Raw genomic sequence first — 26,134 nt, forward strand, 5'->3', positions numbered from 1 at the left:
TGTCCCAGATCCCGAGGCACATACATCAATAGCAGGGCTAGACTGGCCATATTGTCAAATTTATGTTTTTTATATTTTCGGTTGAAAACAATATATTAGCGACTTAATCTTGCCTTTGAGGATCTTTTGATAGCCAGTGAGACCCTAATCAATAGCATGGAACTCAGGACATATTTTCTAGAATTTGGGACTGTGGTCGACAGGATTATTTCAACGTTGTTGATATAAAACGGACCATGCTCTCAGCAACATGCAACATTTTGAAAACTCATTTTGCAATAACTAGATATATCCATTCATTTCAACAAATCGTCCCTGTATTTTCCTTCCCTGAAGTTCCTAAGCTCTCCGTTTCGTCCTGCTAGTGTTAATGTTGAAAAGTTTCTTTAGACTCTATGGTCGAGTTGGACGCACATTAATTGCCGAAATCTTAGCAAAATTGAGTTGCACATAAAATATGACTGAAATATACAATTGATTCATCTTGTGATTCACGAGAATCTTCAGCTTTTTTCCGCCCAAAAACAAGAGAACTGAAAACATAATCTTTCCATCAATAAATTATCATTTTGGCGACAAGTCATAAGCTCAAAATTTAAAAAAAAAACACAAAGAATTGCTCTTTCAGTCGGAGATTAGTTAATTCATTCGTCATGTCGCTGTAGATTCCTCATTCAATATTTCCATTACGATGTCGTTCCCCGTTTTTTCATTGTGATCTAAGTCTTCGTTCATTGTGATTCATTGTGATACTAATGGTCAAGGATGTTTAAAATGAGTCAAATCGTGTTACGAATTTTATTTGACGAAAAATTGAAGTATCGCTTTCAAATTTGGCTGAGTTTCTAAACTTACTTATATTTATGTTGAGCCTAAAACAATACACTTATGACCCTGATGGCTGTTGTTTCATTCGTGCAATCGTGTTGAAGAAATGTGAATGTCAAAACAAATCTGTAGGCGACATCAACGATGAAAATAAACGATCAGCTCTGGTCAGTGTACACTTTTATGGCAAAATGTGTGTTAAAACAAATGAAGTAAAAGATTTTGCATATTGCATCAGACAGTATGTTCTACTTTAAACAAAAGAAGTAGCAGATTTATTAACTATGCGATTGTCATGAGTGAATGTTTCAAATAACAGCGACTTTCACGGCCATATATTTGAATACTACCGACCGACAGGTACGACAGAAGAACAACCTTGTTGGATTATTTTATTGTTCAGGACACGGGCCTGTTACCAAAAAAAATTAACGAAATAATGAGACGATGCTGACAACGACATTACATAGTCGATGAAATGTCTCCAGCTATTCGAGTTACATGTGCATGTGTCGCCTTGATTTCATTACAAAAAAAAATAGTTTTTAAATTTAATGTACATTTTCTAATAACGTTCTTATCTCCCCAGAACAAAAGACCGTACATATTATGAGTTTCCTGTTAAACATTTTTCATTGTGTTTTGAGCCAAGACTCTTTGTGAGAGAAGGATTTCCGTTGGGCATGGAATTTATTAATAGAATTTTGTAAATTTTTGTTTTTTATTTTAATTATCGAATGAAGTCATTGTAAGACTTTGTTTCCATTTGACTCTTCACTCAGATCCGGAATGAGTTTTGAAATCGGAACACAAAATGTCTGAGAAAACAACGCGAACAAAAAAATGTTTCCCTTTCTAATGGGCATTGTGTAAAAAACAACATCTCAACGAAAAATGTTGCTATCTTATAAACACAAAAGGATCAAAGAAAGAAAAACAATTCACATCATATTCCGAAAGCACCCCTCAACGCGTGTTAATGTTTACCACTTGACCGTAATAATATTGTTTGGTAAATTTCATTATATTTTCCTAAAACACTTTCAACAAAATCTTTTCTCTTCTCAAGTTGTTTTTATAAATATTATGCAGAAGATGCAAACGAGTCGCGTGGTTAACGAAAGAAATGATGCCAATTTTCGTATGTGTTCTATCAGGTAAAAAATGGCATAGAAAATAAATATTGATTTGGTTTAAAATAATAATTTTCAAATTTTCTGTGTTTCTCTGTTTCCTTGTTTATTTGTTGAACCTGTGCTAATTTCAATTCGAATGCAGGAAATTTATGATGCCGAAAGAATAGGGGATTTTAATCGTAAATATTGAATGTATTCTTTAGCAATGAAACCTTAAACAAAAGTATTTTAAGATCAATACTGTTGTTAGCTGGATGTACTCGTGTCGTAAGTAACGTTCGAAACTTAAAAATCTAAGCGAGCCGAATTCCCTTTTCTACATCTGTTATCAACGACGATGACAAAATTACATGATGAACTGAGACTTGTTTTTTCTTATATAAAGAAATGTTTGGCCAAACTATAGAAGTACAAGATTTGGTAAGGGATACTTTAAACAAGAGAACAGATTATAAAAGGTAAAGAAATGATTTTATCGGTCGTCGACGGAGTGTGCATTTCTACTGAACTTCACATTTAAATTGCTTTAATTGAGAACGTAAGAAAATGTCATTATTTCGATGAAACAAAACGTGAAACCTGCAATGGTATTTTAATTATGAAATGTTATTGGTTTATGAGCGATGGTATTTCACCATAAGGACGAAAACAAACGGGGAAAAGTCGGGTAGCAACGTTAAAAAGTCCCATGTGTTCCATAAGTGACAAAGAAAAATAGTTTCCACTTAAGCTTCCAAGAAAGTGAAGTTATACAAAAGTCACAAACAATTGAAGGAGAGTCGTCCAAACAACCAAAAAGAATCTCTACGTTTCCATCTCATATTTCACGAATTCTATTAGAAAGTACATAAAACAAATTGTCATAGCTGTTGGGTCAACGGAAACTTAGGATTTTCGGAATTATCAGAGTTAGTAGAAATTAGCCATTTTCTTAAGAGTCATATCACCAAATCTTCAGGCGATTTTTTTAATTTTGGGAACAAGCGGTCTCCGATTTTAATGACTGATAGCTCGTTGGATTCGTCGTTCAATTCCAGCAAACACGTATCTTTCACTTTTTCTAAAAAAAAAGTTCTGTGAAAAGAGCTCAAAAGTGAAGACATGTCAGAGGGTACCGAAAACAGTTTTTCAGCAATAACTCAAGAAAAAATTATTTTAAATTGTTGTAATGTTGTACGAATATCGGCTTTGGAAAGACCTACAGGTAGAGTATACGCACTGCTTGGTGCGAGTACATCCACGAGAGTTATGACTAAAAATATAGTGAATGTTCGGAGAGTTCGGATTCTCTGCAACTTCGTTGTTCCACGGAACTGAGTATGGGATGTTGTAGCTGGCCTCACCCACTATCGTTTCACATATAAATAAACCCAGTACTTTTGTGATGCAGGCCCACAGATTTCTTGGAAAAAAAGTTGGTGCCAAAATGCAGATTTTTTCCTTTCTTTCTGAGAGCTCTACAGATGGAACAGCATTTGGAACGGTACTACGGCAGTCATTTTTTATAGTCTACTATTCTTTTACCTTATCAATAGAAAAACGCTTCGATATGTCGCGAATATATGTCGTTGAAACAGATCCAATGTTAGTAATATCAAGAGAAAAATGATTAAATTTTTCTCGGAGGATTTTAGTCAAATAAAGTGTTAGTGCATAAAGATACCTGAAGTCTTGGCGATATGACTCTTAACGCATCGGAGAAACAAGTTATTGGTTTACCTAGGGCCGTAATTTCGACCGACTTGGAATTTCATATTTCGCCTATTTACGTATCTGTGGACGATAAATTTTAGGCAATATAGCGAGTTGTAGACTGTAATTTTGTCCCGTGACATAAAAAAACTCCAATTCACCACTTTATTTTTGAAGACATAAACGAAGTGACAGTTCGAGGGAGAAACGTTCTATTGTCTCCTCACGGGATAAAACTGCTACACTTCTCTAACTAGAAATGTCATTCAACCAATCGCCAATTTTTTCATTGCATATTGGGGTAGAGAATAAGGCAAACAACACTCACCAAATTGCCAAAAATCAATCTCCACCATAAGTATGTAAGTTTTCATGCATAAGAACGAAAACTCGAGAAAAATCCAAAATTGACCTAATTTTCGTCACCGAAGCATGAAGTTCACTGATGAAAATTCAAGGGTGTTTTTCACCTGAAAAAAAAATGAAATTTCTTCTTTTTCTCGAGGTCAACGTCTTTCACAACAAATGCTGCCGAAGTTTCAGCTGTAAAATAATAATTTTCGCATGGAAAATCCTTTCATTTACCGTCCGATTTTTCTAAATTTTATTTCGAATTATTTCGATTATAAAACAAAACCGGCAACAAATTAAAATTCTCTCTTTCCAAACATAAACAAATTATTTTCAAATGAACTGTAAAACAGCACAATAAATCTTCCAAATAAAAACCATAATTTTCTGATTTCATCGTTGATGCTTATATGGTGAAATTCAATACATTCATTTCTTCCTCAAAAATATTAACGTGCATCGTCTTGCCTACGTGCATGTGAAACACTTTCACCGTTGAAGAAAACGAAAAACTCATTTCACACGAAAAATATACTGAATTCCCAACGATCCAGTTTATATGCATCGAAAAGGGTAAGGCAATAAGAATATTTTCCGAATCGGTCATAATGAAGAAATTTATGGGCGACCTCAATGTCACACTTAATTTCACCATTGAGACTAAAATTTTTATGAATGTTACACTGTACTATACGGAGACCAAGAATTATTTTTTTTTTTCTTATTTGAAGATTTAATATTTATGTGAGTCGAAGCCTATAATATCATCACGGAATATGTTAGACATGCAAAACCGAAATTTTATGTGAAAGAAATAAATTTTCTGAAATGAGAAATAATTTTTTAATATTTTTATTACTAATTAAAAATCCGTTTCAATAGTAAAAATAGTCAACAACTCGGTTGATTGTAGCTGCGACAATCTGAATGATAAAAAAAATTGAGTTTTTTTTGTCTGTGTGTCAAAAAGCCATTAACTTTCATCGAATGGTTTATTAAATTCGTTTAAAAATGTTGTAAAAATTTTAATTCTCGAGTGTGGTTGCTCCTCTGGCTATTAAAAACCAATTTTACATCACTTGATAGCCCATTTATTGCTTTTCGGCAATGTTTTAACGTGTGTCTGCCGTTATCTGGTGGTCAGAGACATACAATTTTCCCTTTATCTTATCGCAGCATAAAACATTTCTCGATGACTGCAATAAAATATTGTCGCACTTGTTACATGTATCGGACTGATTTACAGGCTGTTACCGAAATCGGTTTAAATATTCCATGACTTGTGAACGACGACGTTGTCGTTGATTGATAAATTAACTTTTTATAAAGGAGACAACGAAACAAAACGGTAAAGGATAACAAAATCCAGTTTTAATCGAGAGCCCTCAGGTTTATCGGATCTATATTTATGGGAAAAGATTGGGTAGAGTGACTGTATTATGCAGTCGACATAAGACAATGAGATGTGATAGTGATCACCGCTGCAACATGCCGGCAACAATGATGTTCTATTATATCAGAAAATTTGAGTTAAAACAGATGAAGTCAAAGATTTTGTATAGAACACTCGAAAGTACGTATCAGAATTAACCCCGTTAAGGGTGAATCTAGCTTGAGAGTTCATTCAAAAGATTAGAATACTCATTTTACGTATGAATGCTGCTTGCATAATGGGCTACTACCATCTGCAGTGTTCGGAAAGTATCATCATTTTTAACGGTTAGTCATTTGTTATCAATAGCCACAACTAAAGTAAACAATAAACTCTGGTTGATGCTTCCTTATATAGCAAAATGCATGTTAAAACAAATGAAGTTGAAGATTTTCAATAAAAAATGAACAAAGGTTCATGACAAGGGCTGAGATTTATAGTATTTTTCGTACCAAGATATGAAATGCGCAGGCGCGTGCGGTAGTGGTAAAACCGTGTAAAGATGCATGATCAGTTTTGCATGGATGAGTGGACCAACTGAAAAACAGCTGAGTCAAATTCATGCCTAAATTTTAGTGACGTCACCTGTATTATTTTAAGAAGTTTTTCGTTACCGGATTTTCAAGGTGTTTCTATAATTTTTAGGGATTTTCTAGTTTATTCACCACTCCGTCAGAAGAGGTATAATTGGATAATTAGACGCTTACCGTCTATAAATATTTAGGAAGTGTCTGGAAGGGTTTCTTAAAATAGAGAAAGTCAGATGGAATGTTGGAAACATGCATATTATTCGCTAAGTAAATATTCTGAACTAAAACAACAATCAACTAACACTTTCTTCACTCTAATCGACAGCTATCCTCAAAAATTAAAACGAAACTCAACAGGTTGTTCAACCGAGTTTAATTTCATTCAAAAATCACACGATCGCCATGAATATTGGGTCAAAAGGATTCAAAGAATCACCATCGACAGTGTTTAACAGGTGTTGCGTTCGCTGCTATCAAAATATGCTTTCATTCTCATTTCTTTTACCGATATTTTGTTACTTGTTTTTTGTATCGTATACCTATTGTGTTATAATTAGTTTGCATATTATGTGAACTGTACAACACAACTTTTTTTTTGTTGAACCAATGTAAGTTCTCCATGACAGCCGAGTGAGTACTTTTTTCACAAGTAACAATAAAATTCATATTGCTGAATGTAACTACGGTGTATGTACGGTACATTTCATGTTTACAATTTATATATCGATACGTGGCAACATTTTAAAATGAAATTTAATTTCAATCCGTAGTTTTGCTTTGCACACACAGTTGCAAATGTAATACGTAATGCACCTCCTGTAAACTAGTTCAAGACTGTTTAAGTCATAAAAAAAAATTTGCTACCGAGTTAGGTATTTATTGAATTACGCTGGCATAACAATTGGAAATTGCAGTTTTTAGTTTATTATTACATGCACAGCACACATTTATCTGGTTCATACATACAATTTCCTAGAGACTTGATTTTTGCTTAGAACAAACTCAATAAACTTTTCATCAAACAAAGAACAGAAACGTTCGAGCGTTATAGAATGGGTGTAAGAGTTCCATTATTCCAGATATAATCAAGGGAATTTATTGAGCAGAAGCCGACAGCTCTCAGAGATCACTATTCGAATTTGTTCTATTTATCCCAAAATTGACCTTGGTTTAAGAGGAAGCAAGAAAATTAATGAAGAAGATTACAAGAAATATCTCGGTCTTATTGCTGTAGTCACTATGTTCTCAATTGTTATCAGGGTTTGAATAGGGAATTGCTCTTTGGAAACTAAATCAGCATTGTAATAGATTTTTGAGTAATTTTATTACATTTCTAGTACATTTCGTAGTGTGTACCTCGTGAAAGACTCCGAAAATCGACGTTGTGCAACACGGTGCACAAAATATTCACATGGTTTTCACAAGTTATTGCAGAACTATTTATACAGAACTCAATTTTCGTTGTCAGAACTTGCAATTGTTGTGGAATTAATTTAGTGTCAAGGTAGAGACTATTGGCAGGCGCCTGCCAATAGCCAACTCATTATTGAAAATGCTATTGGCAGGCAAAACCTGCCAATAGCCAATCTATGTTTGAAAATGCTATTGGCAGGCGCCTGCCAATAGCATATTTATTATTGAAAAGACTATTCGCAGGCGCATGCCAATAGCCAATGTATTATTAAAAATGCTATTGGCAGGCGCCTGCAAGTAGCCGATTTATTATTGAAGAGACTATTCGCAGGCACCTGCCAATATAATTTTTAATAATACATTGGCTATTGGCAGGCGCCTGCGATAAGTCTAATTATTATTGACAAGACTATTCGCAGTCGAAAGTGGAGAACATGAGGTGTTTTGGCGCAGCGCCAAAACACCTCATGTTCTCCACTTTCGACTGCGAATAGTCTTGTCAATAATAATTAGACTATTAAGGTAAATTTCTTTATTTGATTAATATTTGATACTATACCAACGATGACGAGCATTAACCTGTATGGGTTATGACTTATGGGCGTAATGCCTTTTTTAATCGATAATTTATTACAAGAGATTTTATCGGTTATTCACGGCTCTTTAAACTATGCTGTATTTAGAGTATAAATATGGTGTCGGTTACTTTTTATCGGTAGTATTGAATTAAACTATAGGTCGAATATAATATCCCAACTTTTTAGTCTGTCAATTGCAGACCTTTTGCAACAGTCACTTCATAAATTATGAACTTCCTAGCATGTGAGCCACAGACCTGTTGCAGCATTTCGTAAGAGGATGAACTTTCTAGTGTGTCAGCCACAGATCTTTTGCAGCACTTCTTGAAAGGATGAACTTTCTAGTCTGTCAGCCACAGACCTTTTGCTGAAGTTCATTAATTTTGAAGTAATGAATTGATGAATCGACACTTCGTATGTTGCACAGTAGTGCACGCTCGTGAATCGTTAGATTATATCCATGTTGTTAAATGGCCAAGTAAAAGAAGAAGTGGGTAATCACTTGAGTTTGAGAGAGTTTGATTTCGGGAGAGTGAGGTCCGATTAACTTGTAGAATGGCAATCATCTGAATGGAATGTGATTGGTGAAATGATGTGTAACAGTTGAGACTTGGGTTATGGTTAATGTGTTATCAATTTTTAGTTTCAAGTGATTTTGGATATTTGCATTGTATAATGAAGAATCTTTAGGAAATTGATTATTCATTAAGGGAAAGTGTTGAAATATCGAGTATGGAATGTTTCACCGTGAGCATATTTAGTGAGTGCAATGACAACGGTCATTGTGTAAAGGGAAATTAGTAAGCAAATTCCTTTACTAATATAGTTATTGTATCGTGTGACATTATGTGTTATAAAACCTGAATACACAGTATTATTATTGCTCAGTCTAAATACGTCTTTCAATATATCCACTGCAACAATTAAGGGATGAACTTCCCAGTCTGACAGCCATAGACTTATTGCAGCAGTTCAGAGCATAAAAACGGAGTTACAATATCTCCGTTTCTTTAAGTTTTATTCCAACATTTGCAGTCTTTAAGTCTAATCAAGTTTTTGGATATTCTCATTTTTTATTATGTGGAAAATTAGCACGATTTCGGACACAAAAATTGCATTTATGGAAAAGCTAAATTTATAATAGAGTGGCCGTTGCTAATTAGCAATTAGTCTTTTATAGAGCAATCACTCATGCGTGCCAATAGTCTTCGAGAGAAAATTCGAGTTCACTGTAAAATGCTTCTTCCAAATTTTAAAATAATTTCGATAATATTTCCACAGGAAAATCAAATTCGTGTCATGGCAAAATTGTTTCCTTTATCATTTCGTATAAGGAGAATAAGGTCACATAGCAGTAAAATGATGTGCTGTCTGTTGGACAAGTCACTTAAAACGAAAAAATTGTAGGAGGCTAATGACCCGCCAGATTATTAGTCGTTTCGTTTGCAATTTTGTTATTTTTATTTTGAAGTTAGACTAAATCCACCTCCGAATAGCATTTTCAATAATAAATTAACTATTGGCAGGTGCCTGCCAATAGCATTTTCAATAATACATGGGCTATTGGTAGGTGCCTGCCGATAGCATTTTAAATAATAAATTGGCTATTGGCAGGCGCCTGCCAATAGCATTTTCAATAATAAATTGGCTATTGGCAGGCGCCTGCCAATAGTATTTTCAATAATAGAATGGCTATTTGCAGGCGCCTGCCAATAGTCACTTCGTAGTGTCAAATCCGAAGTCGAGCCACAGGACATTTTATTGGTAGATTTACTGAAATTTACGGAAATTTACCGGGAAATTTTCAATAAACTTCGGTAGCTTTTGGTAAATTTTAGTAAATTCGTTAAATGAATGTCCTGTCTAGTCATTATTAACCTGTTACAGACGGCAAGCATATGATCAGTTTTATTATCGGGTCTATTACTTCCATTGATCAAAGTATTTTTAGTCTGTTGACTTCAAATCTTGTACTTCAATGTCTTTAACATCCATTTTACTATATAAATAACTATATATTACACAGAGCTTGTCATTATTTTTGTCGTCGTTATCGATAACAGATGACAGGTTAATTTGATAATGGTCAATTGTCAAAAAAAGAAGCGCAAACTCGTTCACTGTTACAATTAGGAGTGACATTTTTATCAAATACAATTTTCAGATAATTCTTCAGACACCATAAGAAATTAAACAACTTAGTACTAACAACCATACGAGCTATTGAATCTTTTGACACTCAAAACTAATTTTTTACTGAACTTAAATTTCCCACATAAAAAAGTCTTTCAAAACAGAAATACAACCACCAATTCCAATCAGTTAATCCACATTTTATAGTTCCACACTCGCCATTTAACACACAAAAAATCAACAAAAAAAATCATGCAAAAATTTCGTTGTTATTCCTGCAACAAATAGCATCCGACTGAACCACTTTTGCTTTCGTACTGAACTTTTTTTTATTTATTTTTAATTGTCAAGAATGAAAAAGTGCAGTTATCACACCTTATGTACACCTTATCATATCTTTATCGGAAACTTTGTGATAACACAATCTACACAACAAAAATTGATAACAACGAATCGGGATTTGTGTGAGTTTTAGGTGCATTAAATACGACACAAGTCCTAATCAAAAACTATGTGTTCGGTTTATCTTTAATTGGAGGAGAGATAAGTTTTATTCGCCAGTGTAAGGTGGATATGATGATGATGATAATGATGATGGAAAATGTGGTTGATGAATGAAATAAAGAGAAAAATGGCCACCTTTCGGTGTGATGAACAGTTTTCACTTACCAAAATAATCTTTATCGGACGACATATTGGAAAATTGTAAGTTCAATTTGATGGTTTTATGTTAACCCCTTTTTTCCGCGTGAACTTGAACTGTTGTGTTTCTTTAAATTAATATACAAAACAAAACATAAAAAATTACCAACACTTTTCACCATACAGCACCGTATCAAAGTTTCTATTATCTTAAAAGTATTACTTATCAGAAAAGTCGGTGTGTTCGTTGTGACGACAAAGTCTTTATCACTTTTTTTTCCCACTAAACGTTGATTCGAAAAGGCATTGGCAATATTATTGATAATGGTTTTTCCAGTACTTATCACACGTTTTGTTGTACATACAAATATATAGCTCACAATATCGTAAAGTGATTATAACGAACAAAATTTATTATTTAAAATATATTTGTACAAATCACACCCGTTGAAAATATAGAAAAAAAAATAATTCTTTTTTTTATTAAAAAGTAAACTGGCGGAAGCAAAATATTGGTTGTGCAGTTCTAAAGTGTAAATCGTTCGATACGGAGTTCTGTGCGTCAAATGACCGCGGTTCGGTTGTAAATTGTTTAAGTGTAGCGCGTATACTGTTGTTTATACCAGCTCTTTATAAGCTTCACTCACATTTTATTATAAATTGTGCTGTGCTTTTCATACCCGAGACTTTATGAACGTTTTTATTAAAAATGGTCGAATGTACGATGAATGTGAAATGAAAATATAAATTTTATTTTATTTTCTATATATAACGAGAACCTACATATATAACTCAGTATATATGAATTTGATGTTGTTACAAGCGCAAAAAAAAAAAATTGTACAAAAAATTGGTTCTAATAAAATTTGGGATTTTAATTGACTTCATTAGCGACATTAATTATGGGATGTTACCAAAACGTTTAATTTAAAAAAAAAAAATGAAAAAAAAGAAACATCAAGCCCTACATTGGTGTCTATACATATACAACGTCTCAAACATGTACCCAACTTAGATTCGAAATAACAACACCAGAAAAAAATTTCTTACTTTGTAATGGTTTTAAAAACAAAATGGCCGCACCAACAATTCAAATAAAATTTCTTATATAAAAATGTTGGAATAATAAATGTGTGTTGTGTATGGTGTTTTCATGTAAAAATGTCGCTTCAAATTCTCATTCTTTGCACATAATATAATATTCGAGTCGCGGTTAATACCATAAAAATGAACAATATGGGAAAAATGATGTGTTTGATTAATGAAATTTATTTTGTGTTAGTATTGGTGTGATGTTGTTTGCTGTTTTATAGTTTTAAGCAAGTTACAATATAATGTGAAACGGGGATAGAAAACTCTCCGTTCTAAATTTACTTTTTTTTTGTGTGTTATAAATGTATAATGTTTCTGTTCACATTGCCTTTGGGAAATATATCACTCTCCTAGCAAGCATTACATGCTAATTTTTCTTGAATTTTTTCTAGTCATCTGTTAGCGACAGCAGTGACAAGACTTAACGAGATGATCTGCGAGGTATTTGTTCTGATATAGTAAGACGAATGTTCAAAGAAATGAAGTAATACAATTTGTGTTAAGTACTACTCGAAACATAAACGTTTTAAGGCTAACACACATTAGCATCTAGTGTCATCGGGAATACGATATTTCTATTGTTTAAATCAGCTAAAATCTGTTAAAACCGGTTTTAACAATAGAAATATCATATTCCCAACTGACACTAGATGCTAGTGTGTGTTGGGCTTTAAGTATATGATGGTTACTAGCGATAATCTTGATGTTTCTGGAAAAGTAAAATACGAATACGAGTTTATGCACAAATAACAAACCTCAAACATTTTACGAGAAGGTTTTTTCAACAAAAATCTAGGACGAACAAAGTTAAACTTGAACAATTGATGTGAATCCTAGAAGGGTATAATTCACTTTCATTATTTTCGGGCCTTACGACAAAGATAACTCAAAATATTTAAATTTACATCTCGAAATGTGCCATCACAAGAAAACTTTGTAGAAAATTTACCCAGAAGATGTGAGATTTTTAAAAATTGGACCTTGGCAAAACTTGGTACCGCACGACGCACTGCAAGCCAAAGTCATCACTGTCATGATACAGCTGCCGAACAGAGTACTATTTTGTATGAAATGTTTTTTTTACAGTGTGTTACAGTTGTGCAACACACTGCCAGGTTTCAGGACCCTATTTAGAGTACCACTCATGCTTGAAGTGCGTTGTACTACACCATAACGACGTTACAACATTTTTTAACTTTGTAGAGTGAAAACTTTGCAAAAGTATTTGCAGATTTTTTGGTTACCATAATACAACGGAAAACAAGCAAATTTTTAGAAGAGCAGCGGTGCAAGCTTTTATTCATTTATAAAAATAGTAGCTTACGCCCTGTTTACTTTTAATTTTACTTTTAATTTTGCCAAGTGTGGCATTTCCAGCTCGAGTTAAAGGCGAGAGATGCAATAACACAAGACCCACAAAACATGCCACGTTTCAGAGAACTTTTTTTTTCGACATTTTCAAATTTTTCCAAAATCGTCTCCGCTTGCCCCATACGACTCAACTAAAACTCGACGCGCCTGGCACCAAGAAACCTGTTCGCTACCAAATATACGAAAAATATTTGTTCTGCCAGTTTCAGTGAGCTTACATTGTACACAAAACCAAAGTTCCGACTAGAAGTAACGCATTTGTGTGGACCACATAAGTACAGGGAGTAAATTTTTTCGGTGTTCACATTGAATCAGCTGATCAACATTGAAATGTTTGCTTAATTCAATAAGAGAGACAATTTCCAGTTGATCACGAAGGCAGTGGAATCAAAATTTTGTTTTCAAGTTGACTTTTGAAACAATATAAATGTCTAAATTGTCAAGATTTGTGTTTCACCCCACCCGCTTTCGTAAGTGTCTTAATTTGTTCTTACAGAACCTTGGTTTAATTCGGGTTTATATATCTTAATATGCATGTGTATGTCACGGGTAACAAACTATGAATGTAGATCATACTAACAAAATCAATGACACACCAGCTGGAAAAAAATCAGATGTTGTTAGATGTGCACAATGAAATGATTTGCTTTCTGTACATGGAACTTCTGATGGAAAATTGTGAAACTTTTTAACAGCTTCTGGTACATTTACATCCGTTTTTCTACGCGAAAAATGGCAAACAAAGCATCGGCTTCAAAGTGTAAAATTTACGACTACATTCTCTTCAGGTGAGGAGACAACGGAACTGACAGAATGATCCATTGTATAATTATTGTTTAATAACAATTTCGAGAAGAGACCAGAAGAGCCAGATAGAGTACTATTTTGTATGAAAAGTGTTTCCACCTTTTTTACAGTGTCAAATATTTAGAGTACCACATACCACTCATGGTAGTAATGCGTTGGACCAGAGTGTATTTTTGGAACTTTTCTTTGCTAAAATTTCGTAATATTGTCAGCAAATCTTTGAAAATATCTAAATATTAGGCCTCAGGTCATGTAAAAATCAAAAAACTTCTGTCAACATAAGTAATAGAAAATTGAAGTAGTAGATTCTGCCCTTCTTGGGACATTTTTATAATTTGGCGAGTGGTAAGTTTCATGTACCGACTAGGGCAAGGACAAATATCAATCTAGGCACAATCTAGGACAATGTCCACACATTAGTTCATTTCATTTATTTTCCGTAAAAATATATCGATTGCAATTGATCCGCGTAGCTCCAGTATGTAAACAATTCTAAGGAGCTACATTAGTTTACTTGCATTGTCAAGACACATTCATAATTACCAGCGAAGTCAAACCTAGAATACCAAGTTGTGACCTACGACAACTGCAGCCTGCGTAGGTATTGTTGAGGAGAATAAAACGATTCATCGTTCGATTACGGCAATTGTGCCTCATGTCTGATTCGAAGTTTCTTCACTTTCGACATCGATAGACTGATTTCAATTTTCCAATAAACATGGCCCATCTTAACCGTCATTTCCATTATAGAACGTGTAAAGCAGAATCAAATGATTTTGGTTGTTTTTTATTCTACGAAATTGTGTGTCTGTGTGTAGAATTATAGTCTCAGATAAATTTTCCTTTCCCGAAAAAGAAACCACAACACATTTTAGTTTGTTGTTATGTAAACTTGATAAGAACGAAACAATTTTTATTTGCGCTCTGTATAAATATATACTTAGACTCGGTTTGCTTGTACACAGTATGTTCGTTATCAAAAATTCTATTTGTTTAAGTTGTCTGTCCTAATATGATTTCCAAAAATATGGCTTTTAACTATGTGATCTTTTCTGCCTACCCAACAAAATTCAGTTTTAAGGGAACCTTTTGAAATATATTTAAATGAAATATTTGAACAACATTGAATAGATTTGCGATCCGCTTTTGATAACGACACACTCACATGCAACAGAATTTTTTTTTTGGTTTTTATCATTCTAAACTGAATGATACGAACTCAGACAGAAACGTTTCCAATTTTATTGTGTTTCTCTCTGAAACATTTAATTTTTTTTGTTATCGAAGAGGTTATTCGCCTATGTTGGAATCTGAATGATGTACACAATCGACAATGAAGAAGATTGAGAAGAGACCGGCCTCATACCATACATGATAACATGTAAAATTTGATAAAAAAAAGTAGAGAAGAAGTTATCGCACAACTGAACGGTGAACAACTCCTGAAAATTGATATGGAATATTATAAAGAATTATAACGAATGATAAAGAGCCCCCGTCCAAAAGAAATTTTTATTCAAGCCCTTATCTAATCAGCATGCTCAATTGTAACAAGAGGAACATTTCAATGTGATTACAGAGAATCGTTTTTCACTTGGTGTAGTTCCATGATTAGTAGACGAATTCAGTCTTACAGTTTCTGTGTAAATGAAAAGTGGGAAAAATTGTAACAGGGAAACATGGCCGACCAATCAAGGATTACCGTCAGGCGAGCTGCAAAAGAGGATATGGCTGATGTTCTTCTAATGATTCAGGTTCGAAAAAGCGATGCCAACTTTCAGTGATAGTGTTGTTTTACGCTAAATCGACCGAAGGACTTACTGTATGTCCGTCGATATAAAATCAAAAAAAAAACCGAATCTGAACGCTGTAAATTATACGAAAATGTAGTGGCTGAGCCTGAGTTAAAAACGTTTGTGTTTGAGGAACGTAAAAAAACTAATTATTGTGTTGAACTTTAACTCGCTTCACGGGGTTAGTAGTTCAATGAGTTATACATTTCATTAGCTAGAAACGAAACGCAGTGATAACAAAGTTATTAAATCAATCGAAAAGCCACCATATATGGAGCCACGTTTAGAAACTGTTCAACTCAGAACGTATTTTTTTGTGTCTGTTGTTGTTCACATAATTATATCAACTCATGCGTACAAATGTCTGTGCGCTCTATAATGAAATTGTTATGAAAGCGTCTGGCAAAATAACCAAGAACAGCCCATTCAATTTGTGTGGTTTTCGGTCGTTCTCAGTCCAACTACAATTGTTTGTCGTTAAGTGGGTGGTTCCTCAAAAGGACGTTTTCTATTCTCTTGAGGATTTGCGTTGCAATCATCTGATTCATTTTTAAAATGAATGTAGCTGCAAGTATACAATTTTTCCACGATTTTCAGGAAATCTAACGAATTTCAAATTATCGATGATTTGCCCTGTAATTTTACTGTCTCACGCATTCCCTATTTGTCACTTCATCATCCCCTTAAATGCTGTTCCATGCATGCATGCAACCACAAAAGTTAAAGTAACAATCTCCAAATCCCCGGAAACGATTTCTCGTGAATGAAAACGAGATGCCGGTGATGGAGCGAGTAAAATATACTACGCAATTGTTTGGCTATTCTTATTTTGATTTTTGTGTTTTCATCCCTCGTCTTCGGCTGGAGCTGCAAGCGCCAGACTCGTCGAAATAAAAATCTCGAAACCAGTACGTAATCTACTATTTCATGATGTGAAATCATTCTTAGAATAGGATAAGATGGACAGGAACGCTAATGCCCTGCAAACAGCCCAAGCTGCAAATGGGCATGTTGAGATTTTACATTTGTGAGTTGCGAATCGATTATAATTGATCTATTAGAACATCTATTAGGTGTCGCTAGTAGCTGATATTTTAGAATCACGTATAACATCCATAGCGCGACAAGTGGTAACTAACAGCAGCGACCAATCACTTATTAGGAAAAACCCTATGAACGATGTCTGATACTGGAGTCGAACCCATGAGATATTGTACGTGAGTCTATCGCTCTACCTATCGGTCTACCTGAAAGTCAACCCTTATATCGAAAGCATCACTTTCGATTCTTCTCCAATTTTACACAGATTTCTTTCTATTTTATTTTGTTACGGATGAGTAAGGACGTCGAATATTCGGTGTATGATGTAGACATAACGGTGAACCAATGGATGATCATAAATTTTTATTTCAAATTTTATAATCCATTCTGTCCGCCTGAATATATGCGTTTAGAATGACAAATACGAATCTGTACTTTGGACGGGTTTAATAGAATGCAATAAGACTAAACGAAGACAACAATACTCAGAAAATATTGTAAGCAAATAACAACCAATTTTAGTCATCTTTACTGGATGCAATCGATAGATTAACAATATTCTCATATTACTCACACTAAATAATTCGTAATTGTAATCTTTAAGATTTATTATTATAGGTCATGTACAGATAGGTCATTTAAATACCGTTGCACGATGCATGCACAGCCAGGCCAGGTATATTACCTTCACTGTACTTTAAAAATGTATTTTTTTTCGAGTGCTTGTTATGTTAGTGTGAAGGGAAATACTGTATTATATGAGTCACAGTCTATGCAATTTATGTTTACGTTCAATTTAACAATTGTTTTGGATATTTTGGTAAACATTGTGTTCATTTCTGGTGCTACTTAAGATGAAATTTGAACTATGTTGACCATGAAATTATTAAAATGGGCAAATGGATGGGAATTTAGTTCAAGATAGTTGTGCCACTCAAGTACATAAATATTTGTCTGATTTATGACCATCATCTATCACCATATCTATTTTAGAAAGGCTAGCAAATAACTCAGTTTCGTTATGATTGCGACATAGATGCATTTTGGGTTGCCCTCATCGGGTATTAGCGATTTCAAAGAGATCATCAACTTTGAAAAATGTTAATCATATCACGGTACAATCTATTACTTCTTTTGCTTCAACTGTATTTGCTAGCATTGGTAGAGTTTGTTATAAAATATGATCTTTTACTTCATTGGTGTTAACATGCAGTTTTCCATATGAGGTAACGCATGTTAGGGATCATCTTTCACTTTCGTCGATGCAACCGATAACAGATGATTACTCTTTTTAAGAGGTCTTAATTCATTTATAGCGGGAAATGGGAGCGAAATTTTCCATCTAATTCTAGACCAAAATGGTTCATTGATATTGATAAAGAGTTGCATACGGAAATCTGTCAGCATTTAGTGCATTCGACTCATAAAGTCTGTCCTGAATTTATCAGAAAGTAGTTCATTTGGACAAGATGGGCTTTAGGTTCTTTCGTCTGCTAGTTTTAAAGACCCTCGAATTCATGACCTATTTTCGAGAATTCTTGGAAGTTCATGAAAATTAATCTTGAAATTCTCAAAATAAATGATCAAGAATTTTGTAGAATTTACAGAATTTTAATTAACGAAAATAGACCTAGCGCACTTTAGTCAAAGTGTAGTTTGGAAGTGCTCGAACTTCAGGTTTAGGCAACTTAATTTGGGGATTTTTATAGCTTTATGTCCAAGGCCTGACACATCTTTAACTGTTTCGTGTAACCTGTGTTCGTCCTACGAAGACATTAAACGGTGATTCTGCATCTCACGATTGAAGGTTTTTGTAAAAAAACAGTTGAAAATGTGAATAAGAAACTTTCTAAAAGAAACCTAACAACAACAAAAATGGAAATGTGATATCTTTTGTGACTGCTCTCATTTACCGTCGGCATTTTCTTCACATTCAGGAATTGGCAGACTTTGAAAAGATGCCAGATGGACCGAAACTTACGGTTGATGGTATGATTTCAACACAAGTTTTCCGTTAACCATCTAACGAACCTGTTTTCAAATCTTTAAGATCTCATTCGGGACGGTGGTTTCGATTCGAATGACGCAAATGGCCATCCATTATTTTTCTGTTTCATTGCTGAAGAAATCAGCCCAACAACGAATCGAATCGGCGACGATGGTAATGTTGATTTAACATTAAATCGACAGCCAATGACCCGGTAAGATCATCTATATTTATAAAATATTAAAAACTCCGATAAGAAAATGAAATATTTGTTGTGCTGTGATTATATCGTGTTCGTTCAACGTCAAATTGGTTTTATAGACTTTAAACATTTGTGTTGTTTTTTGTTCTTGTGTTTTTTTTATGAAAAATAAAATTTCAAAATAAATTTCTCGTCTGGATTTAATAATTAAAAAAGTTACGCGACGACGAAGACAGCCAACCACAACTCGAATATATTTTTCATTTTTTCCCAAAGAAAATCAATTGGCTATTCAATCTGTTTCTTTTCATCGTATTCCACATGGGGTGGTCGAACGCTATATATGGAGGATTTGTACGTCCAGCCCAGCTATCGTAAACTTGGCATAGGCAAAATGATTTTGCAAGAAATTGCTAGCTATGCATCGGAGACTGGATGTTGTCGAATCGATTTTCAAGCGTTAAATTGGAATCCGGCCGTAAAGTTTTACGAAAAATTGGGCGCAGCCAATTTGACTGAATCGAAAAGCTGGCTTTATTATGTATTTCGTAGGGAAGATTTGGATAAAATTTGTTCAAATTGAAATTGGAATCGAAATTAAATGATGGTTACGAACAAAAAAAAAACATTTTCTTAACTTGACATTACATTTTACAAACCTTATTTCTAAGCTTGAAGCACTTAAAGTATCATTTCAAGCAATTCATTGCTGTTTTCTTACCTTATTTCTCATGCTCCAGATTATTTGAATAGATTTTAACTGAAGCTTGCTTGAAAATGTGCCACTTAGATTGATTTTAACCTTTAACAGACGACAGAGTTAGGGAGTTCCGACTGAACGAATCTATTACTTGATTTGATCTAAGAATTTTCGAAGGATTGACAAAAAATCTTTTACTTCATTTGTTTTAAATTGGATCTTGCAATATATAAGACGACGTTGTGGATAGGTCATCGTTTATTTCTGTCGTCGTTTTAGATAACAGATGATAACATCTTGCCTTCTTGAGGCATGCTCATTACCAAATTCAGAATCAGTTAGTCCTCGCTGTTGACTATGACGAGAAAAACAGACAATGTAATCTGGCTCCCGTGCTTTTGTACCAAAGAAAACTAACCAAGCAATTTTAAAAGGATTTTTTAGCAAATAAGAGGTTATCCTACGCGAATATAACCCACGAAGAACTGAACAAGTCAAATTCTGGAGTCGAAATAAAAGCGACGAAGTCGTGATATTTCAACACTAGTTAGGAAACTGATCATGACAATCCGAACCTATAATTTTAAAAGTTGTGTTTTGCTTGATTGATAACAGATTACACATTTTGCAATAGTTTCTCCAAGTGGGTAAAGTTATGACTTACAAACCAATTTTTCCTTTAAAAGTAACACATTTTTGCATGCTTTAATGGTTTTACTTTTTCAAAAATGATTTTCGTTCAGAGAAATCATCAAAAAACGAATATTATTGCGCACAAATGTAGGCTAGAATTTTACCAAGGGGTGAGCGCTCTTAATTGAGTTGAGTTTATCATTGGAATATCCAATGCGATCTAAAAACATTTAAAACATTTGTTCCACAACTTTTACTAGTGTATCCTAGAAGGGCCATTAACGAGGGAAGTAGTAGATTATATTTCGACCGAGTCAGGCCCTACTTTTAAATTACATTTGGATCCTCGTTCACAAGGGCTCACAAGTAAAAGTCGCGGTAAAATGTTTCTCGTCTCGGGTTGTGTAATATACTATGGCAGAGGTTTCAAACCATGGCCGTGGTTCATAGTAAACAAATTGTTTTAATTCCTCAGAACCATTCCCAATTGGACTTTATGTTAAATGCGAATGACACTAAATCGATTTTCCAATATGAATCATTCCAATCTTATGGGCTCACATTTCTACGAGATCTATTTCCTATTTTCAAGAGTTTGTGGAACCGACATCCTAACAGCCATGACAAAAAAATTGAAAATTTTACTTTTTTCTATTCTAGGAACTTGCTAAATTCGAAAAAATGACCAACGAACCCAGCTTAACAGTAGAAGGTATCGCGTCCACGTTCCTAAACCAATGCAATTAAATATTGTCACGTTCAATACAGACCTGCACAGAGACGGTGGTTTCCTGTCGTCAACTGATCCTACAACATTTGTGTGCTTCATCGCTGAAACCGAACATGATGGCAAGAGGTGCTGAGACTTTTTACATGAAATTTTATTGGACATCAGTTCCCATTTTCTTTTCATTCCATTTTAGAGCGTCAACTGGCTATGCAATTGTATTTAACGGTTATTCTACGTGGCTCGGGCGAACACTAAAACTAAAAGACTTCTATGTCAAAGACGGTTACAGGCATTTGGGCATCGGCCGAAGACTGATCAAAGCTATTGCCGAGCATGCAAAGGAGGTGAATGCTTCACGATTGTACTTTCATGTTTTGGAATGGAATACGGCAGCCCGTCGATTTTATGAGTCCATGGGAGCGACAAATTGGACTGAATCGGAAGAGTGGAATTTGTTACGTTTAGACAAAAATGCCATTGATGACTTGGTGAAAACGAAAGTAGTTCAGTGAGCGGTTCATTTCCGTAAGACTGTGAAATTCCGAGGTTTGTGAAGAATCGACGTGATGGATGGTATCGATTTAAACGAGAAAGTATTCAAAATTAAAAAAACCCGACCGAGATACAACGGTGTTACTTACTTGAGACGAGATTCCATTCTTTTGGTTGACCTCATACTCCTCCACTCTAAACACGCAAAAATCCAACACAAACACAATCGAGTCTCAACTCAAAAATTTCCGTTTATTGCACGTTGGCGGCAAATTCATTCTTGATTTCCATGATGCCAATGAAATTGTCGCCCACATTACCCGCATAGTTCGATACCAAATCCACATCCGACACCAACGAAACCAAATTTGCGTCCGCATCGAGTGATGCGTTATTTTTCGATGTCTGTGACTTGATTTGCACCCGATTCGATCGAGCAGCCGGCAATTCCATTTTCATATTGTGAGCGGTGGACATGTGTTCGGCCAATTTCGGCAATTTGTTGAATGTCACTGGGCATACGGGACATGAATGGATTTTGTTTGTAGTACGGTGAATACCTTGGTGGGCTTTTAGGTGTGTGGTCATGTTGTATCTGGAATGGAATGATGCGACGAATTTTAGTTTGAAGTCAAGTAGCAAGTGTATTGGAGACGAGGTAATTTACAGTGAAGAATTAAGTAAATCTCTAGAGTACTCCAACTGACTCTGTCGTTGGTTAACTAATTTTAGAGGATGCCAGAAATATTCGGGTATCAAGACATTGACGACTCTTGAAGAAAATATTTGCAGACCCGAGCTTTAATTCGATTTAGAACTTTCAGGGTTGTCCTCAAGAGGAAATGGAAATAAGGATCCGCTTCTGACATGAGAACTAAGAGCATAAGTATTGAACATTGGTATAGAGCAGGAAGATTTTAAGAACTTGAAAATCAACATCCCATTCCCTATTGCAGATTGCCGAGACAAACCACTCTGAATTTTTAATTTAACATTTCCGACTCCCTTTGAATATCCCACCTCAACTTGAACGATTTTTCGGTGTATTTTGAACTTCGAGGAGCACTGGTGCTCCATGAAACCCGTCTGTAGATCATGAAAACTGTAGTTGCCAATGATAGTCCAACTGCATCTGGACGACTTTAGTGCACTTTTGTGGTGTGAATATGTCATCCACTACATCTACTCGAACTGTCTACAGTTCCAATACATCCACTACATCGGTTGAAGATACTAAATCAGATGCCTTGGCAGCCGGTACACACAGATCCATACAAGGTATCATTGTTAAGTTAAGCTGAGGTGGATTATTCAAAAGTTGTCCGAAATGATAAGCTAAAACTGCAGAGGACTCTTCTCTGTAAGCTGCGATAGGGAATGGTTGTTGATTTTGAAGTTTGTAAAATCGATTCAACCTACATGCCATCTACGAGTAAAAAATTAGCAAAAAAATTCCCATCGGCATGATGCAAAAGGTTGAGTCCGGGGTTTTACTGTGCGTTCTAAAATTCCAAGGCAGAAGTGGATCGACCATTTTCGATCCTTAACTATAAACCATTAACCTAAATTAGGTCCTGGGACCTGCCTTAACAATACTCAATCCGTTGAATTACCTCTGCGCAAATTTCTGACCACAGGTGGGACACGAATACGGTTTCTCGCCCTATGGAAAAAATGAATTTTAGGTAAATTCCAGTAATTCTCTTCAAAAATACAAAAGAAATGCAACGTCGTCGGAAATGGCCTCAATATTTACCGAATGGACTCGTAAATGTCTGGTGAGATGAGAATTCGAACGCAGCTCCAATCCACAAATCGAGCACTTTTTCTCTCTGATATTGTCATGGGCCAATTGGTGCATGTGAAACGACGAATAATGAATGAATTGCTTGCCGCATTTGTCACACTGAAACGGTCAATCAAAATGTTTTGGTTCGACTTTCGCAAACGTGGAGCGACTTTACCTGATAGGGACGTTCCCCGGTATGGATCGGCATATGTCGGACTAGTGCACCCTTCTGAGTGAATTTCTTGCCGCAAACCTGTGAATGGACCGAGTTTCGGTTGGCATTCCGCAACGAAATCGAAAATTTGTCATTACCTCGCATTTATGCGGACTGACGCCTTTGTGCAGGTCAACATGAATGGCCAACGCTGTTTTTGATTTGTATGTCTGACCACAGACGTCGCAGACGTGCATCTCTTTACTGCCCATGTCATGACTCCGTATGTGTTCTCTGTACTGTGACTTGTCTTCGAATTCAATTTTGCATTCCTGGCACTTGAACAGTCGCTGACACTTCTTTTCCACAACTTCAACGGAGCCCCAATGTTCACTACCATCATCCTCTTGCAAACGTTCCACTTTCAGTTTCTTGCGTGTACGTTTTCTGGCTACATTTGTCTTCTCCATACGATCCAAATTATCTGCCATGAACGTGTAATCATCATAGCCTTCCGCATTTTCACCCTTTATCACAATGACACCGTCATCATAACCACTCAACTGGTCGAATTCCACGCAATTGTCCTGTTCTACCACTTCCAATTTGAATTCGTCATATTTGGTGATCGTTGCATTGTAACGTTCCAGCATTTCGTTAGAAACTTTTTGTGCCGTTACTACAGCCAAATCGTATTCGTTGAATTTATCGATGCAATGCTGGCACAACTGATTCGAAAAATTTGTTTCCGTTCGACTAGACAGGCTGTGTCCCAGAAATTTTTCCATAAATAAATGAACAGGAGTTTGACTGTGACCACTGACCACTTCAAAGATATTGCTATTCTCGGACTCGACGGAATTGTCGCATATGCAGCACTTTTGGTCGGGCAATGACGATAGGTCCATGTCGATAGATTTTGGGGTTTCGGTTTCACCGGTAAATTCTATGATATGAGTAAAAATTTGTATTTTATGTTGCTTTTTGTCAATAAGAAAAAAGGAAACAATCAAATCACAAAAAAGAAAATAAGATTTTTGCTTCTTCTTCACTTATTAGCTGAAAAAAGGTCTGACGTGTGATGATTGAATCATATACTCAGTGCATGTTGGAAATAGTCACACAGAGAAATGACAAAAAATGACTGCAAATGTTGCATTATTGAACTGAAAAAATTGGGAATAAACTGTTTTCGTTTAGAAAGCAGGGCAGGGATCCGATAGCGTAAGATGTTTATATGCAATATTGTATGCATGCTTGAGAATTTCCATAGCATTCACAAAAACAACGAACATAATATAGCTAGGTTCTGGAAGATCAGGAGCCACATTGTATTGAAGTTAATCAAACGCAGCATCGTATATATGCGTAATTGATTCTTTTTGAGAATCTAAGTCTGAATTCACAGTCATCCGTTTTGCTTCCGTGTACATGGCAGTTCACATTTCATACAATACATCATTTTTATGACCTTGTAAATGTTACACACGATCACAGCTGTTAGACATGTCGAAAAATATCGAAAGAATTGAACCAACGATTTTCAGTAAATTAAACACAGTTTACGTCATTTAATTGAGGTTAAGGACTACTTGAGGAAAGTAAGTGGTGTTACGTTGACGAGTACCGTATAATGAAAATGATCTATAGAGCACATTGTCTGAAACATTGTTTGAATCAGTCAAAAAACCGTAGGGAGAAGTGGCGTAAGTCCTTGTTTCCACTTACAAAATAACTGATATTGACGCATTCTGCGGCTTTACGCAAAAGTTTTTTTTTACAAAAATTGTCCCAACAATTTTAGAAAAAGAACATTTCTACCAACAAAATTTTGCCTCACAAGTGGCGGCAGATGTTGAGTGAACTACTGTTAGAATTAGGAAAATTGTTAAGAGCCATCTTCACTTGACAAAGTTGGAGCCTACATTTGGGCGCAAAAATGTTATATTTTTGATGATAATTTTGAGCTCGCATCCTTTTTGAAAAAAGTAAAAACAGCGAAAAATCATCATGATTAGACCCTATTCGGTTCAATAGTTCGTGTGATTACCTTTCTAATGACACCCCACACGACATGGTTCGCATAACTGGAGAAATTTTGGTAAGAAAAGTGCAAGCTTTCGGTTTTTGATCACCTTTCACCAGCCACACAAGCTTCGAGGAATTTTTTAAAAAGTGGTTTTAGCTTCTAGGGTCGAAGTCCTTTCTAGGTACTTTAACCTCTAACAACGTTGGCAACGCTAAGCAATTCGGTTAGTTCATTTAATTTACCTTGACAGGCTATCTGTTATTCACTCGCCATTACAGTTGCAGTTTGAGCGAAATACTTTTTTGTGTCTTTCGGACTTTTGAATTGAGTGGTATAAATTTGTACGACAGACCTTGCTTTTTTCTTCTTTGTTATTATCTGTCAGTTTATTTGGCGATTTTGTCATGTGAGAATCGTCGCAGGAGGTGAATTTTTGTATGAAATCCGCCATTTTATCTTCAACTGTGGTGTGTCACCCGCGTATCTGTATCTGCGTGACCTCCCCAAAGTTTACAGCCTTGGATTTTGTATGGATAGGAAATGAAAACTAAAATTGAGATATCTTTGTTGTTTTCAGTC

At 35.1% G+C, this 26,134-nt stretch overlaps 3 protein-coding genes across 7 annotated transcripts in view; 1 reads left to right on the forward strand and 2 right to left on the reverse strand.

Moving 5' to 3' along the window:
* The window catches only part of LOC119076614 (box A-binding factor-like), a 38,059-nt gene extending 26,623 nt beyond the window's left edge, over positions 1-11,436 (reverse strand). Inside the window, exon 1 of the mRNA XM_037183476.1 lies at positions 10,763-11,436. Coding sequence (XP_037039371.1) covers positions 10,763-10,787 — 25 coding nt within the window. The 5' untranslated portion in view covers positions 10,788-11,436. The remainder of the gene's footprint in view (positions 1-10,762) is intronic.
* A 477-nt stretch (positions 11,437-11,913) lies between these two features.
* On the forward strand, positions 11,914-21,714 carry LOC119076628 (thialysine N-epsilon-acetyltransferase). 5 transcript variants are annotated; one of them, XM_037183499.1, is made up of 4 exons: positions 15,301-15,759; positions 18,777-18,828; positions 18,890-19,040; positions 21,022-21,192. In XM_037183499.1, exons 1-4 carry the CDS (start codon positions 15,685-15,687, stop codon positions 21,044-21,046), a joined length of 303 nt encoding a protein of 100 aa, XP_037039394.1. In that variant the 5' UTR covers positions 15,301-15,684; the 3' UTR covers positions 21,047-21,192. The 5 variants fall into 5 exon arrangements, with proteins under 5 accessions (XP_037039392.1, XP_037039394.1, XP_037039391.1 ...); XM_037183496.1 differs by lacking the exons at positions 18,777-18,828; positions 18,890-19,040 and adding an exon at positions 21,285-21,714 and having other exon boundaries at positions 15,570-15,759; positions 21,022-21,073; positions 21,130-21,217; XM_037183494.1 differs by lacking the exon at positions 21,022-21,192 and adding an exon at positions 19,305-19,662 and having other exon boundaries at positions 15,570-15,759.
* A 100-nt stretch (positions 21,715-21,814) lies between these two features.
* LOC119076619 (zinc finger protein 33A-like) lies at positions 21,815-24,568 on the reverse strand. The gene is made up of 5 exons (XM_037183482.1): positions 23,685-24,568; positions 23,548-23,625; positions 23,340-23,489; positions 23,197-23,246; positions 21,815-22,178 (listed from the first exon to the last, which is right to left on the reverse strand). The coding sequence occupies exons 1-5, from the start codon at positions 24,432-24,434 to the stop codon at positions 21,836-21,838; spliced, it is 1,371 nt and encodes a 456-aa protein (XP_037039377.1). The 5' UTR covers positions 24,435-24,568; the 3' UTR covers positions 21,815-21,835.
* Between the last annotated feature and the right edge of the window lie 1,566 nt (positions 24,569-26,134).

Source organism: Bradysia coprophila, unplaced genomic scaffold, assembly GCF_014529535.1.
Source record: "Bradysia coprophila strain Holo2 unplaced genomic scaffold, BU_Bcop_v1 contig_232, whole genome shotgun sequence".
In the NCBI taxonomy this organism is placed as follows: Eukaryota; Metazoa; Arthropoda; class Insecta; order Diptera; family Sciaridae; genus Bradysia; species Bradysia coprophila.

What these genes read in the sequence shown, in the direction of transcription:
- LOC119076628 (XM_037183494.1), top strand. Translation starts at nt 15,685, where the DNA reads ATGGCCGACCAATCAAGGATTACCGTCAGGCGAGCTGCAAAAGAGGAT. An exon ending in ATGTTCTTCTAATGATTCAG is followed by an intron (nt 15,760 to 18,776) that starts GTTCGAAAAAGC and finishes CTTCACATTCAG; the next exon opens with GAATTGGCAGACTTTGAAAA. An exon ending in AATCGACAGCCAATGACCCG is followed by an intron (nt 19,041 to 19,304) that starts GTAAGATCATCT and finishes TTTTTCCCAAAG; the next exon opens with AAAATCAATTGGCTATTCAA.
- LOC119076619 (XM_037183482.1), bottom strand. Translation starts at nt 24,434, where the DNA reads ATGGACCTATCGTCATTGCCCGACCAAAAGTGCTGCATATGCGACAAT. An exon ending in CCGGGGAACGTCCCTATCAG is followed by an intron (nt 23,490 to 23,547) that starts GTAAAGTCGCTC and finishes TGACCGTTTCAG; the next exon opens with TGTGACAAATGCGGCAAGCA. An exon ending in GACATTTACGAGTCCATTCG is followed by an intron (nt 23,247 to 23,339) that starts GTAAATATTGAG and finishes TTTTTTCCATAG; the next exon opens with GGCGAGAAACCGTATTCGTG.